The 13,401-nt window shown below is 29.6% G+C and overlaps 2 protein-coding genes across 3 annotated transcripts; one reads left to right on the plus strand and one right to left on the minus strand.

Annotated features, from left to right (window-relative positions):
* The first annotated feature begins 441 nt into the window (after nucleotides 1-441).
* On the plus strand, nucleotides 442-9,468 carry Tango1 (transport and golgi organization 1). 2 transcript variants are annotated; one of them, XM_083096626.1, is made up of 18 exons: nucleotides 442-650; nucleotides 768-901; nucleotides 1,280-3,320; nucleotides 3,399-3,457; nucleotides 3,532-3,669; nucleotides 3,891-3,983; nucleotides 4,131-4,211; nucleotides 4,357-4,581; nucleotides 4,949-5,116; nucleotides 5,275-5,497; nucleotides 5,602-5,740; nucleotides 5,830-5,919; nucleotides 6,117-6,213; nucleotides 6,303-6,432; nucleotides 7,820-8,099; nucleotides 8,172-8,341; nucleotides 8,491-8,569; nucleotides 8,880-9,468. In XM_083096626.1, the coding sequence occupies exons 1-17, from the start codon at nucleotides 527-529 to the stop codon at nucleotides 8,553-8,555; spliced, it is 4,257 nt and encodes a 1,418-aa protein (XP_082952752.1). In that variant the 5' UTR covers nucleotides 442-526; the 3' UTR covers nucleotides 8,556-8,569; nucleotides 8,880-9,468. The 2 variants fall into 2 exon arrangements, with proteins under 2 accessions (XP_082952752.1, XP_082952751.1); XM_083096625.1 differs by lacking the exon at nucleotides 8,491-8,569 and having other exon boundaries at nucleotides 443-650; nucleotides 7,820-8,341; nucleotides 8,880-9,459.
* Nucleotides 9,469-10,654: 1,186 nt separating this feature from the next.
* Nucleotides 10,655-13,401, minus strand: Syx5 (syntaxin 5). Its single transcript, XM_083098400.1, has 5 exons — nucleotides 12,845-13,401; nucleotides 12,066-12,322; nucleotides 11,452-11,643; nucleotides 11,253-11,374; nucleotides 10,655-11,119 (listed from the first exon to the last, which is right to left on the minus strand). The coding sequence occupies exons 1-5, from the start codon at nucleotides 13,212-13,214 to the stop codon at nucleotides 10,960-10,962; spliced, it is 1,101 nt and encodes a 366-aa protein (XP_082954526.1). The 5' UTR covers nucleotides 13,215-13,401; the 3' UTR covers nucleotides 10,655-10,959.

Below are 13,401 nucleotides of genomic sequence, written 5' to 3' on the forward strand. Positions count from 1 at the left end.
TGATTACGTTAGATTAAAGTGAGACAAATGGCTGCGTTCAGCAGGAAAAGCTGCTTTGCAACTGTTGTAAAATTCATGAATCTGATTGGTGTATGCTCTTAGATTCAGTCAAAATTAAGAGCATACACCAATCAGGCTCACGAATTTTACAACAGTTGCAAAGCAGCTTTTTCTGCTGAACGCAGCCATTGTTTTCATTCAACAAGATTAAAACTGCGGGAAAATCTTAGAATAGAGGAAGTGTTCGCGATCCAGATGATTTTAGAATAGAGAGGACCGTTCGTAAATTGTTTTACAATAATATTCATATTTCTTCGAACAATCATGATGCACGGAATATCTAGATGCATATACGCCAAAATATGTATGTATCACATACATACCAACAATTGGTACGATTTGCAGGTAAGAAGACGTACCTGTCTGGCGTATATTTATAGTCTGTGGTCACGTTGTGCATTCGAAGTGGTGTAGTGTCATCGTGTATGATAGCAGTAGTGATGTGGAACTTTGCAATAGTGAAAATATGACGGAAATCAGATCGTTTATGAATCTTTTATTTTCTCTGGTGCTGATAATCCTCTGTATCATATCGCAATGCTTAGCCGCTCTATCTGACAAGCAATTATGTTACAATCCGGATTGTTCGGGTAATTGAAGCCATACATTAGCCTTAAAATCCACAACACATTTTTTTTATATTCCTTCTCCGTTGTTAATCGCACATATACTATACTGTTACATTTTCTATATTTTCTCTTATTTAGAACCCATCTCGTTAGCCAGGGCAGCAATTGTTTATACATCAAACGATCGTGAAGTAATGTCATTTAGTGCTGGTACAGAAGTCAAGGTTTTCAGTAAAGGTGCTGGAAAGAGAACAGATTTATGGGGTGTTGAGGTATATATCTCTTCATGTTTAATATCATTGAGTTAATTGAAAACGTTATTGAAAAGTAATATTTTCATATTTCAAAATTCTTTTTGTTAACAATATGTTTTTATCAGTCATATTTTTATTAATAACAATAACTTTCATTAATAATATACTTTATTAAAATATACTTTATATTAACAAAATTTACCATTGCTGTTGATTAGAGAGAGAGAGAGAGAGAGAAGGAGAAGGGGAGGAGAAAAGGAAGGGAGAAAGAGATATTTAGTTTATTTCTCATAAGAATATATAAAAATATTTTCTCATAAGAATAATATAAAAATATTTTTTTATATACTATATATATATTTTTTTTTTTCTTTTATATATTAATCTGTATTCCAGATAAATGGCAAACGTGGATTTGCACCCAGCTCATTACTACTTGAATATAAAATCTTGCAACATAAATTGCAGTATGAAGTGCCTGTTTATAAGTTTACGGATGAAGTTAATGAAGTTCAGCCCAAGAAACTTGAGTCAAGAATAGAAGAAAAACATAAGACACATTCTCTATTGAAAAATAAGTTGCTCCATGATATTGGGACATCATCAAAATCAGTAAAATCCATAGATGAAAGTATTGTGCAGGAATCTCAAGTGATAAATGTAGATAGCATAACATCTTCTTATGAAGTGATAGATGGTACTACATTTTATTCTGACAATGAACCATCTATACAGCCTAACTTTGTATCTAAAGTCGTGCAAGCCACTGCTTCGCCAAATGAACAAGACTCAATTGATTCTGTTGATTCTAAAATAAATCCTGACCATAAAGAACCACTATCTGACAAGAGTACATTTATTAAAAAAGAATTACAAACAGATACAAATGGTGCAAATGGTAAACTTGACGAAACTAAATTATCTCTAGATGTTCATAAAGAAACAAGCACTGAGATATTGTTAGAAAATTCAGAGGGATTGATCAATTTAACTTTAGATACAGTGAGCAAAGATGACACTCTAATACTTGATGGAGGCAATAAATCTGAAGATGAGTTATCTACAAATTTGGAACACAAAGAAAAATCAGATAATAAAATTAAGACAGATAATAGCGCTGAAGAAAGCATAGAAGATAATAAGAAAGAAGAAATAATGGAAAGTGTTGAAAGCAAAGGTATATTTGCCTCTTTTACAGAAACATTCAAAATATTATCTAGTTCACAAGACACTACAGAAAGCACCACTATTCAAAATGATGATATACTTGTTTCCAAAGCTGAGAATAATTTGCAATTAAAACAGGTTTCAGAAGATATTGAAGCTAAAGATATTGCAGCTGAGAAACATATTCCAACTATTCAGACAGAATTTGACTCAAGTATAGATTCAAGTCTTATAAATAAAGAAAAGATAGAAATACAGCAAGAAATTATACATGAGAATATTGAGAATGCAAATGTTTTGGATGAAAAGACAAAGATAGAAAAAGAAGCATCCATTATTCTTTTGGAAAATGCTACATCTTCTAGTGACGTGCCTTTATCCAATAATTTTGTACATAAAGATACTGCTAAACCTGCCAAAGAGTTGCCAACAACATCTTCAATTGTAGTGGATGATAGTTCTACTTCCTCAAAAACTGACATTAATAGCATCAAAAATATTCAAATAGAGGAAACAAGTAAAGAAGAAAAAATTACAGAAAATATTAAAGACATAGATGGTTCTTTGGCAAAAGAATCAATAATCTCTGGTTTGAAAGAAACCGCAGTCACAAAAAGCGCTTCTACTCAAAGTAGTAGTGAGGTTGAACAGAAATTGTCAGGAAATGATAAAACACATTCAGAAGAAGTTAGTCACAAGAAAAAATTTGACCAAGTTACAATTGATAATAAAATTTCAGAAACTACTAACTTATCACCTGAAACAGCTATTAAAGAAAATACCACAAAAGAATCATTCTCTGAGAGTCACACTGTTGAAAAAAATATAGTAATGATAGACGAGTCATTAAATCATAGTGCTACAGATATTCCATTTACTGAGAAATTTGTATATAGCAATGTAAATAAAAATGATGACTCAGTTGATGATGGTTTGGATAATGTTCCTATAGAACCTAACAAATTTCCTAATGATGTAACACCTGGAATTCTTGATTCAGAGCAATCTCTGGATTCTAGTCAAAAAGAAATCTCAAATCAAATAACAAATTTCAATGAAATTCTGCAGAACCAAAATTTATCAAATGTTGAGGAAGATTTGGAACATGAAAAAGATCAGTTTGTCAGTCCTGTAAAAGAAAAAGAAACCTTGCTTGAATATGGTGATTACATAAACAGTGAAGACAAGGTTTTGTACAAAGATGAATATACTAAGGAGGATAATAACTTGAAAAAACCAGAATCAAAATCAATATCAGATGAAATAGAAGGTATAAATTTTATTTTATTAATATCTAATAACATCTAAAAGTTAGCTTTCAAAGTATAATCATATGATTTTTGCTCAGATAAAGTTTCCTCATTTGATGAATACACAAACGAGGTAACAACTGAATTTCTGGAGCAAGTAAGTGATAGAGAAAATATTTTATTATAATAATTTATATATGTTTTACCATATAACATGATTTTTTGCAATAGAAAGAAGAATCAGAAAATGAAGAAGATAATTTAATTGATTTAATGAAATTGGATAATAATTATTGGAAAACACTAATGTTTCTATGTGTAACAGCTGTTACAGTACTTGTATTTACTCTTGGATATTATTATATTGAGGTAATAATATATACTACTCTCTTGCTCAAAAACAATAGTAACACAAATTTATAATTCAAAAAATTTATTTTAAGTATAAGAGAAAATGTATCTGAAATTTTAGTAATTATAAATCACACTTATTCTTTGAATTAATATTTGCTTTTGCATATTAAATCATGCAAAACATTTAACATTGTTAAAATTATTAAATAACTTAATTGTATTACATTTCTCTTTAGAATATAAGAAGAGATAAACAACTTATAGCGAGAATTAATACACTGGAGAAAGAGCAATTGGACTTAACTTTGTACATAGAATCTATTCAAGAGGTAAGCAATATACATGTACAAGTTGATTTTTGCATATTTACTCTTTCTCATATTTTCTTTTTCCACTATTCAAATGTATGTGTTACATTTTGATTATTCACACGTTTTAAGTTTATATGTTACATTCCTAAAATATAAATATTCTAGGCACTTTCCACACAGAATGAATCAACAGAACATAACTCCAACAGATTTTACGAAGCCAAGCATAGAGCTGATAAAGCAGAGGTATATTCATCACTAAGTGTTCATTTACAAGAATCAGAAATATATTCATAAACTTTTTGTTTTTAATATATGTCTGTATGAATTGATTATATCTATATATCTATATGAATAAAATGTTCTATTTACATTGTTCTATACGTTACAGGAAGAAAAGACAAAATTGGAAGAACAGGTAACTGTGTTGGAAAAGGATTTAGAAAATGCAACAGAGGCTGGATTAGAACTTGAACATATGTTAAGAGAAGTTCTATCATCAAATAATGAAATTAATCCACTAGCTCAATCAGTGGAAGATCTAAAAGCAAGATTAGATGCTCAACAAACCGCAAACGAATCTTTAACGAACGCATTAAATCTTAAAGTTCAAGAGGTGAGAGTAAAAATTTGCTTTATGTTATTGTTTGATGTTAGATTAATTTTGACTTCTCATTTGATTTTTGATATACAACGGTGTTGATTTTTCTATTTTATTGTTTTCTCATGCAGCATGAGTTTGATAAGATTGAGGTTTGTTAATATATGTGTTTTAATGTGTGTGTGCGTGTGTGTGCGCGCGCGCGCGATGTGTGAATATACATTTTAAAGATGATATTTATATTAGTATATCACATTTGCCTCTTATTTTATTTTATATTTATCTTACACATTTTATATATTTATTTATTATTAATTTTTTTATAGATAATTTTTACATATTAAGCATATAATATTTAACTAAGATTTATATTTTATTACAGATTGAGACTTTATCAGCAGATCTTGCTACTATTAAGAAGAAATATGAGGAACTTGAAGTAGAATTTTCACGAGTTCAAGACGAACTGGCGACTCTGAGAAATCTTAAGAATAATATAGAAGAAACACTAACAGATAAAGTACATAATCTAGAAGAACAATTAGAGGAAGTAAGTTTGCAATTGCATATCTCAATAAACGTTAATATTATTACATAGAAGATATAAAAATATGATTATATATACACATATATATATAGATTCTTAATGTATATACTTTAATTTAGTTATCAAGAAATATATAGACACAATTTGTTATTTCTTTTTAGCTGTTTATTGAAAAATCATCATTATATAAAGAATTGAAAGGCAAAGAAATAGAAATTAAAGAACTGATGGAAGTTGTCAATCAAGTTAAATCAAATAATTTGGACTTGGAAAAATTGTACGATGTATCTCGCATTAAAGTTGATGCACAGCAACTACGTGAAGAAAGAGATGAATTAAAAATGCGATTAAGTGATGTTGAAGGCGCTCATCAATTATTAGAAGGTGTTTTTCGAAATATAAAAAATCTTGAATAAATGCATCATGACATTTCTCTAATTTCATTAATAAAACTAAATTTAATTAATAACAATATTTTTATGTTACAGAACATATGAAACTTGTTAAGGAAGAGGTAACTGCATTAAGTGATCAGTGTAAAATAGCTGAAAAAGAGAAGAAAGATGCAGAAACGCGGCTTGAAGTATTGTCAAAGTTTTTCAAAGAAAAAGAAGCTGAACGCCAAAAGTAAGCAATAATTAGTCTTAATAAAAATATGTGTGGTCTTACACTTAGGTAAATTATTAATTTATTAATATTAACTGTAATTATTTTAGGGAAGAAGCTATGTGGCTACAGAAACAAGGAGAAGTTGTATCGACAGTCGAAAGGATACATACAATGCAAAGTGAAATACAAAATTATAAGTAAGAATACGATTTGTCAAATTTAATAATTTATTTAATAATATGAAGAGAAAATCTAATTTGTGGAAATTTATATTATTTATTATTACTTCTTTAGAACAAGTTAAGATATCCTTAAATGCCTCTGATTATAAAAATTCTCGTTTAGTAAATTTTCAAGTTACAATTACTTCATCATAAAAAAATTTTATTTACAGGCAACAAATAGACATCTTAAAACGAGAGATCATGGATCAGGAAAGAGAATATAAAAATCAAATATCTGCTCTGGAAACGAAAGCACATGAACAATGGGTAATATATTTAATATTATATATATGTGTGTGTGTGTGTGTGTGTGTACACACACTCACACTATGTCACTATGCTATGTTTTTCATAAGGTTGCTGCCCGTCAAAATGAGCGTCGTTTGGAAGAATCGAAAGCCGAGGCTGGTCAATTACGTAATCGTCTTACTCTTGTAGAGAAAAATCTAAACCTAAACGATACTGATTCCGAAATAAAGCTACATCGTAAGTATTTTTATAAAATATATATATATATATATATATATATATATATATATATATATATATATATACAGGGTGACCCATTTTAACTTAGGCAGCCAAATAACTCGAAAAATAAGCAAGATAGAGAAAAATGTTTTAGACAAAAGTTGTATGGTTTCGAGGGGGCCATAAGATGGTATCATTGGTTTGACCTTGAAGAGTCATTTGAAGGTCACGTGAAGGTCACTTCAATTTTTTTAAATGGAATACCCTATATATTTTTGTACATTCTTGTAGCTTATTTCGAGAGCTTTCCAAAATACTATAATTAAGTACCTTTCCGTTAAGTACTTTTTGAGTTATGATGCTTGAAATAATTTCTTAATTTTACATAAACCGTAAAATATCTTGTAAAATATTCATTTTTCGATTATCTTACCTTAATACTTTTATGTACAAAATAATGAGAGGAATCAATTGGTGTAAAGAAAACACATAGTTGTTTTTAAGAAAAAATATGGAATTGTTAATTGCAAATTACATATTTTTTCTTCGAAACAACTATGTGTTTTCTTTACACCAATTGATTCCTCTCATTATTTTGTACATAAAACTATTAAGGTAAGGTAATCGAAAAATGAATATTTTACAAGATATTTTACGGTTTATGTAAAATTAAGAAATTATTTCAAGCATCATAACTCAAAAAGTACTTAACGGAAAGGTACTTAGTTATAGTGTTTTGGAAAGCTCTCGAGATGAGCTACAAGAATGTACAAAAATATATAGGATGTTCCATTTAAAAAAATTGAAGTGACCTTCACGTGACCTTCAAATGACTCTTCAAGGTCAAACCAATGATACCATCTTATGGCCCCCTCGAAACCATACAACTTTTGTCTAAAACATTTTTCTCTATCTTGCTTATTTTTCGAGTTATTTGGCTGCCTAAGTTAAAATGGGTCACCCTGTATATATATATATATATATATATATATATATATATATATATATATATATATTTAGTAGAGTTTAACAATTAATAATTTTTAGCGTAATTATTTATATTTATATAAAATTTATCTCTCATCATTATAGTAATAATTTTTTTCACTTTTTATACACATATTACATACACGTTATATTTCGTAAGCAAATAATAATTTATTATAAAGATCTTGTAGAAACTAAAATTGTAGAATAATGTTGTAATCTGTAGAATAAGATTATCTAGTTTCTTAGCAAGTAGTAATTCAAATCAATACAATAATGCTATAGATGTATAATTAGTTCATCAGAAATATGTTCAGATTCATCTACAGACGGTGGATCGCGCAAATCCGTCGGAATTGCAAGTTCGTATATTTGTGCTCAGATATTTTACTTGCGTAAAATGATTTTCAAACAGGCTTGGAAGCAAATGGAGAAACAGTGACTTCGCCGCCATTGTTCATGGGAGCAGAGTCATCCAGTTCTCCAGTAATGTTTAGTGGTTCCTCAGGTGTCCCTCCGCCCCCACCGCCATCCTATCTACACTGTTTCCCGCCGTATTTGCCACCCTTACCGCCTACTACTTCTGGTCTACCTCCGTATGATATCAGCCAGCGTCCTCCACCTCTCGGCGGCAGATTATCGTCACCTCCGCCGATGCCGCCGCCGTTACATCCTCAGCTCACTTCCGGTGGCAGGTATGAGAACACCAGTTCCCCACCGCCACCGATGACTCCACCGCATTTACTTCCATCGTTTAATCATCATAGATCGCCATTATCTCTTCCATTCGGTGATGATCGCATCCCACCTCTCCCTCCACCTGGCTTTCCTCCACCTCTCGGAACGACGCATCCTTGGGGGGAAGAATCACTGCCGCCCCCACGCAATTCTGGTTTCCATCTTCATCAACGAGAGCAACGTGCGCGCAATCATAAAGGTTTGTGAAAACAGTATGTGACACACAGAGCGACGACACATTCATTGGGATATAGTATTAGTCAGATTCACCTCCTCCTTTCTGTCCTTTCGAAAAGTATTTTGGTTGTTACTATCATCTATTCCTTTTCTTATTTTTATGCATGCAAGGACGCAAACGTTTCTCTAAAGTGAGACAGTTTTGGAGTACTATGGAAGGAAATAATATCAAATAAAGATGCCCTGTCAGGTTAAAGAACTTAATTTTAATTTACATTAAATATATGCAATGTGTGTAAATCTTCAATTTTCCAATATATTTTGTGACACTCCTTCACTGCATTACTAGTTTGAAATTTTTAAAGATTTTTTTTTATTTGTAACGAAATTTATTTTTATCTCCTTGCATTTTTTAATTGTAGCACAGATATTTTTTTTATTTGTATACCTATACATTAGCGTAGCTTACAAATATGAATAGTTATAATTGAAAAAAAAAATTTATTTTATTAAAATTTTTTTTCAATTATAAATCAATTAAAATTTTTTTTTAATTCCAGGTTCCTTACATTCGTCGGGAGAATCATTAGATCAGAAAGCACATCATGGAAAAATCTAAGTTTTGTATCTTGTTATTCTCAATACACTTGTACAAAGGCCAAATCTAATCACTGTATCAGTGATAGTCTTATTGTGTAACAATAACAAGACAAACATGTCAATATCATAAAGTTATTCATTTAATAATATTATCTATCAATGGGTATTGTTATGTTTGCGATTATTATATGATAAATTGTTCTATTATGTTTTGCTAAACATATAACTTTTTTATCATCAATTATTTGGAAATTAATATTATGACTTTTGTTATATTTTATGATTCTGAAAACACATATATATATACAGTGAATTATTTATAAAAATTGTTGAAAATATTTATACATTTTGGTTAAATTATAAAAGCAGTAAAACTGGAAATATTGAAAAGTATTTATAATTAAATTGTATTTATATTTCTAATAATGACATGCATATTTTAGATGTTCGATTTAGTAAATAAAATATTGTAATATGAAGTTCTTATATAATCCATGTAGAATAAAGGATACAATTGTTATATATAATTTTAAAGATTGAAATAAATTGTAATTTATTATGGCTGTGTTATCAGAATTATTGTAGATTTAATATTTAAAAAAAATATATATATTTTTGTATGTATGTGTATATATATATATATATATATATATATATATATACACATACATACAAAAAATGTATATATATATGTATATACAGGGTGACCCATTTTAACTTAGGCAGCCAAATAACTCGAAAAATAAGCAAGATAGAGAAAAATGTTTTAGACAAAAGTTGTATGGTTTCGAGGGGGCCATAAGATGGTATCATTGGTTTGACCTTGAAGAGTCATTTGAAGGTCACGTGAAGGTCACTTCAATTTTTTTAAATGGAACATCCTATATATTTTTGTACATTCTTGTAGCTCATCTCGAGAGCTTTCCAAAACACTATAATTAAGTACATTTTCGTTAAGTACTTTTTGAGTTATGAGGCTTGAAATAATTTCTTAATTTTACATAAACCGTAAAATATCTTGTAAAATATTCATTTTTCGATTACCTTACCTTAATAGTTTTATGTACAAAATAATGAGAGGAATCAATTGGTGTAAAGAAAACACATAGTTGTTTCGAAGAAAAAATATGTAATTTGCAATTAACAATTCCATATTTTTTCTTAAAAACAACTATGTGTTTTCTTTACACCAATTGATTCCTCTCATTATTTTGTACATAAAAGTATTAAGGTAAGATAATCGAAAAATGAATATTTTACAAGATATTTTACGGTTTATGTAAAATTAAGAAATTATTTCAAGCATCATAACTCAAAAAGTACTTAACGGAAAGGTACTTAATTATAGTGTTTTGGAAAGCTCTCGAAATAAGCTACAAGAATGTACAAAAATATATAGGGTATTCCATTTAAAAAAATTGAAGTGACCTTCACGTGACCTTCAAATGACTCTTCAAGGTCAAACCAATGATACCATCTTATGGCCCCCTCGAAACCATACAACTTTTGTCTAAAACATTTTTCTCTATCTTGCTTATTTTTCGAGTTATTTGGCTGCCTAAGTTAAAATGGGTCACCCTGTATATATATATGTATATGTATATATATATATATAATACACACACATATATATATAAAATAAACAAATTTTTTGTTTTGAATGTATATATTTTTTGTAAAACTTACTCGTCTAATTTATTTAAAAATTGTTTTTTCTATATATGTATAAGAGAGATGAAAATTATATATTTATTATCTATAGAAATATTCTTTTTTCACATTTTATGTTCGATAAGATGCATTGTACAAGTAATGTAATATTTAAATATTTACTAATGGTAAATGTTTAAATGTACAATATTCACAATTTAGGGAAAAGGTGGAGGAATGCACAGAATATTTTTTTCATTTAGCCTATGTTATATAGAAGATCCTAGCTTTGTAAAAATTATTTTGCAACTGTTTCTTTTATATCACAAATAGTAGATATGGATGATATAAATGATATAAATATATATAGTAAATTGATAGTGCCGAATGTTATGCCAAAAATACTACAAAAAATATAAAGAAAAATATCAGGACCGCAAATATCTTTATCATTAACCATCTATTGCTTGTTACAGACTGAAAGTATTTTAATATTTCAGTATGTGCAGCTTCCACGTTTAACTCAGTATCCTCTATATTGCTATCTATCCTGTAAATAAATTATTTCTTTTTGCAATTAAGAGAATTTAAATTTATAAAATTTTAATATAAGGGTAAATTGTTTTCAGATAACTTTTTTCGTTTGTAGTAAAACATGGATAGAATTATAATTCTTCCCTTACCTTTCAACCATTTCCTCTTGTTCCTTAACCATATGTGCCAATTGCTGAAAAATACCACCTAATTCAACTATAGTAGATTCTATATTTTGCATAGTCTCAGCTCTTGATTGGACATACGCATCCTACAAAAAGCAAATATATGTAATTGTGCCATTTTGTTTCGCATTAAATTTCTTTACATATATGCTAGATTATTTACGGTATCATCTTGCATAGCTTGCATCAACTGATGATTCATCACTGGTTCTAGGTCTATCGCAACTGAATTACTAGAAACCTCTTCCTGTAGTAATAAAGAACCTTGTTTTCCTGAAACAACACTTGGGGGGAGCATAGTAGATACAGATCCTTGACTAAATTGTTGCCTTCTGTGTTGTTCCTCTCTCATATTCTGTACGTTTCCATATAGTTTATATATTATCATTCAAATATATCCACTTTTCTAATTTTTCACAATACTTGTAATTTCATATTCTTTCTTTCTCTTAAAATATTCGATTGTTTGTACAACAATATTAATATATACATTCAAAAAATCTAAACCAAATAATTATCTGATTGTATAATATTTACACCATGTATATATTTCATATATTTTTAAAAAAGTACAAATATTCTATAGCATAAAATATTTTATGACCTGTAATCTTTTAATACATATATGTTAAGAAATTATTAAATCTAGAATATATACTTATATACTTTATATTTTATAAATTTTTGTACCAATTGAATTTTTAGAGAGAAAGAATATGAAAATGTAAATAATGTGAAAATATTCTTACACATATATAAGAATATATTTTAACCTACTTCAGACCGAACTTCCAAAACATTTTTAAAGTTATTTGACATGTCTGCCAATTTAGATTGCAGTGCCATCACAATTGAGGAAGAATGCGAAGCAATGTGATGACTCTGAGAAGAACCAAAACTTTCTCTTTGAGATTTTCCAAGCTCTTGCAATTTTCCAATTTGAAGATTTAGGCTTTTTAGGTCTGTTTTAATAATATTTGTAAGCTCTTCAATTTCCATCTGTCTGTCATTAAATATGGATTTCTTTTTGGCCACTGTAATCATATAAAATCATTTATTACAAAATAGTTTTAGTATTTTTGCTTAATAAATATTTGCTTTCCTAAAATAGTTTTAATATTTTTGCTGAATTTAAATATATTTGCTTTCATAATTTAATAACTTAATTTGTATATATTAATTCAGATATTTTAAATGACAAAATTTAACAATTATTAATGGTATTCATCAATCATATTCATTATAATTAATATTTCTGTACAAAATTTTTTTGTAGAGTTTATGCCGAACAGTTTTGTAGAGTTATGGCCGAAACAGTTCAGCGTGACTTATAGTTAAATTTTATTAATTTCCATATAAATTTGTATATAAGAAGAGAATTCCAGAACAAATAAGAACAAACAATAAGAGAAATAAAGAATAAACAAAATTTTTTGGAAAAAACAAAGATACGATTCTTCTGCTTATAGTATCTTTCCTGCGATACAACATATATTGGAACTGACTAAACTAAGGTCGCAGACGGTGTACCAAATTCTTGTACATTAGATTCTTACATAGGGCAAGCTTCTCCAGCTTGGTGTATGTGCTAGCAATATTTTTGCCAATGTTCTTCGCTATCATCATAAAGTTCGAGTAGCTCTGTATTTGGCGTGCGCGACGCGGATTCTGCAGGTTCGCGACGGTCCGCGCGACAGTTCTGCTCTGCATGGAGCGGATCGCGTTAGCGAACTCGTTGGTCCTGTCACGAGACGTCATCGTCGTCGTCGTCGTCGAAGATTGCTCCGTTGAATCGACAGCCTCCTCGCTCAACAACTTGTCGTTTGCCTCATCTCCATCGTAATGATATCGCGAGTTGCTCGAGCTCGCAATTGCGAGGTCGCGATCTACCACATTCCCTGCGACGTGACGTCTACGTGCTAACATCGCAGCATCCTCTCAGCTTGCTCCACGTGCGCGCGTGTCGCGAGGATCTTTATCACCAGGTCCAGTTATGTGTCAACAGATTGCGAGCGACGACGGCGGCGACGGACACGTCTGCATGACAACACATGACAGTTTCGCGGCGCGATCATGTATTACACATGTATGTGATGCGTACGTGATATACGCA

Source organism: Camponotus vicinus, unplaced genomic scaffold (genome assembly GCF_025532165.1).
Source record: "Camponotus vicinus isolate PSW18456_S1 unplaced genomic scaffold, iyCamVici1.0 SCAF_4, whole genome shotgun sequence".
Classification (NCBI taxonomy): Eukaryota; Metazoa; Arthropoda; class Insecta; order Hymenoptera; family Formicidae; genus Camponotus; species Camponotus vicinus.

What these genes read in the sequence shown, in the direction of transcription:
- Syx5 (XM_083098400.1), bottom strand. Translation starts at nt 13,214, where the DNA reads ATGTTAGCACGTAGACGTCACGTCGCAGGGAATGTGGTAGATCGCGAC. An exon ending in GCTGGAGAAGCTTGCCCTAT is followed by an intron (nt 12,323 to 12,844) that starts GTAAGAATCTAA and finishes ATATGATTACAG; the next exon opens with TGGCCAAAAAGAAATCCATA. An exon ending in AAGCTATGCAAGATGATACC is followed by an intron (nt 11,375 to 11,451) that starts GTAAATAATCTA and finishes TGCTTTTTGTAG; the next exon opens with GATGCGTATGTCCAATCAAG.
- Tango1 (XM_083096625.1), top strand. Translation starts at nt 527, where the DNA reads ATGACGGAAATCAGATCGTTTATGAATCTTTTATTTTCTCTGGTGCTG. An exon ending in ACATAGAATCTATTCAAGAG is followed by an intron (nt 3,984 to 4,130) that starts GTAAGCAATATA and finishes TAAATATTCTAG; the next exon opens with GCACTTTCCACACAGAATGA. An exon ending in AAAGAAGCTGAACGCCAAAA is followed by an intron (nt 5,741 to 5,829) that starts GTAAGCAATAAT and finishes TAATTATTTTAG; the next exon opens with GGAAGAAGCTATGTGGCTAC.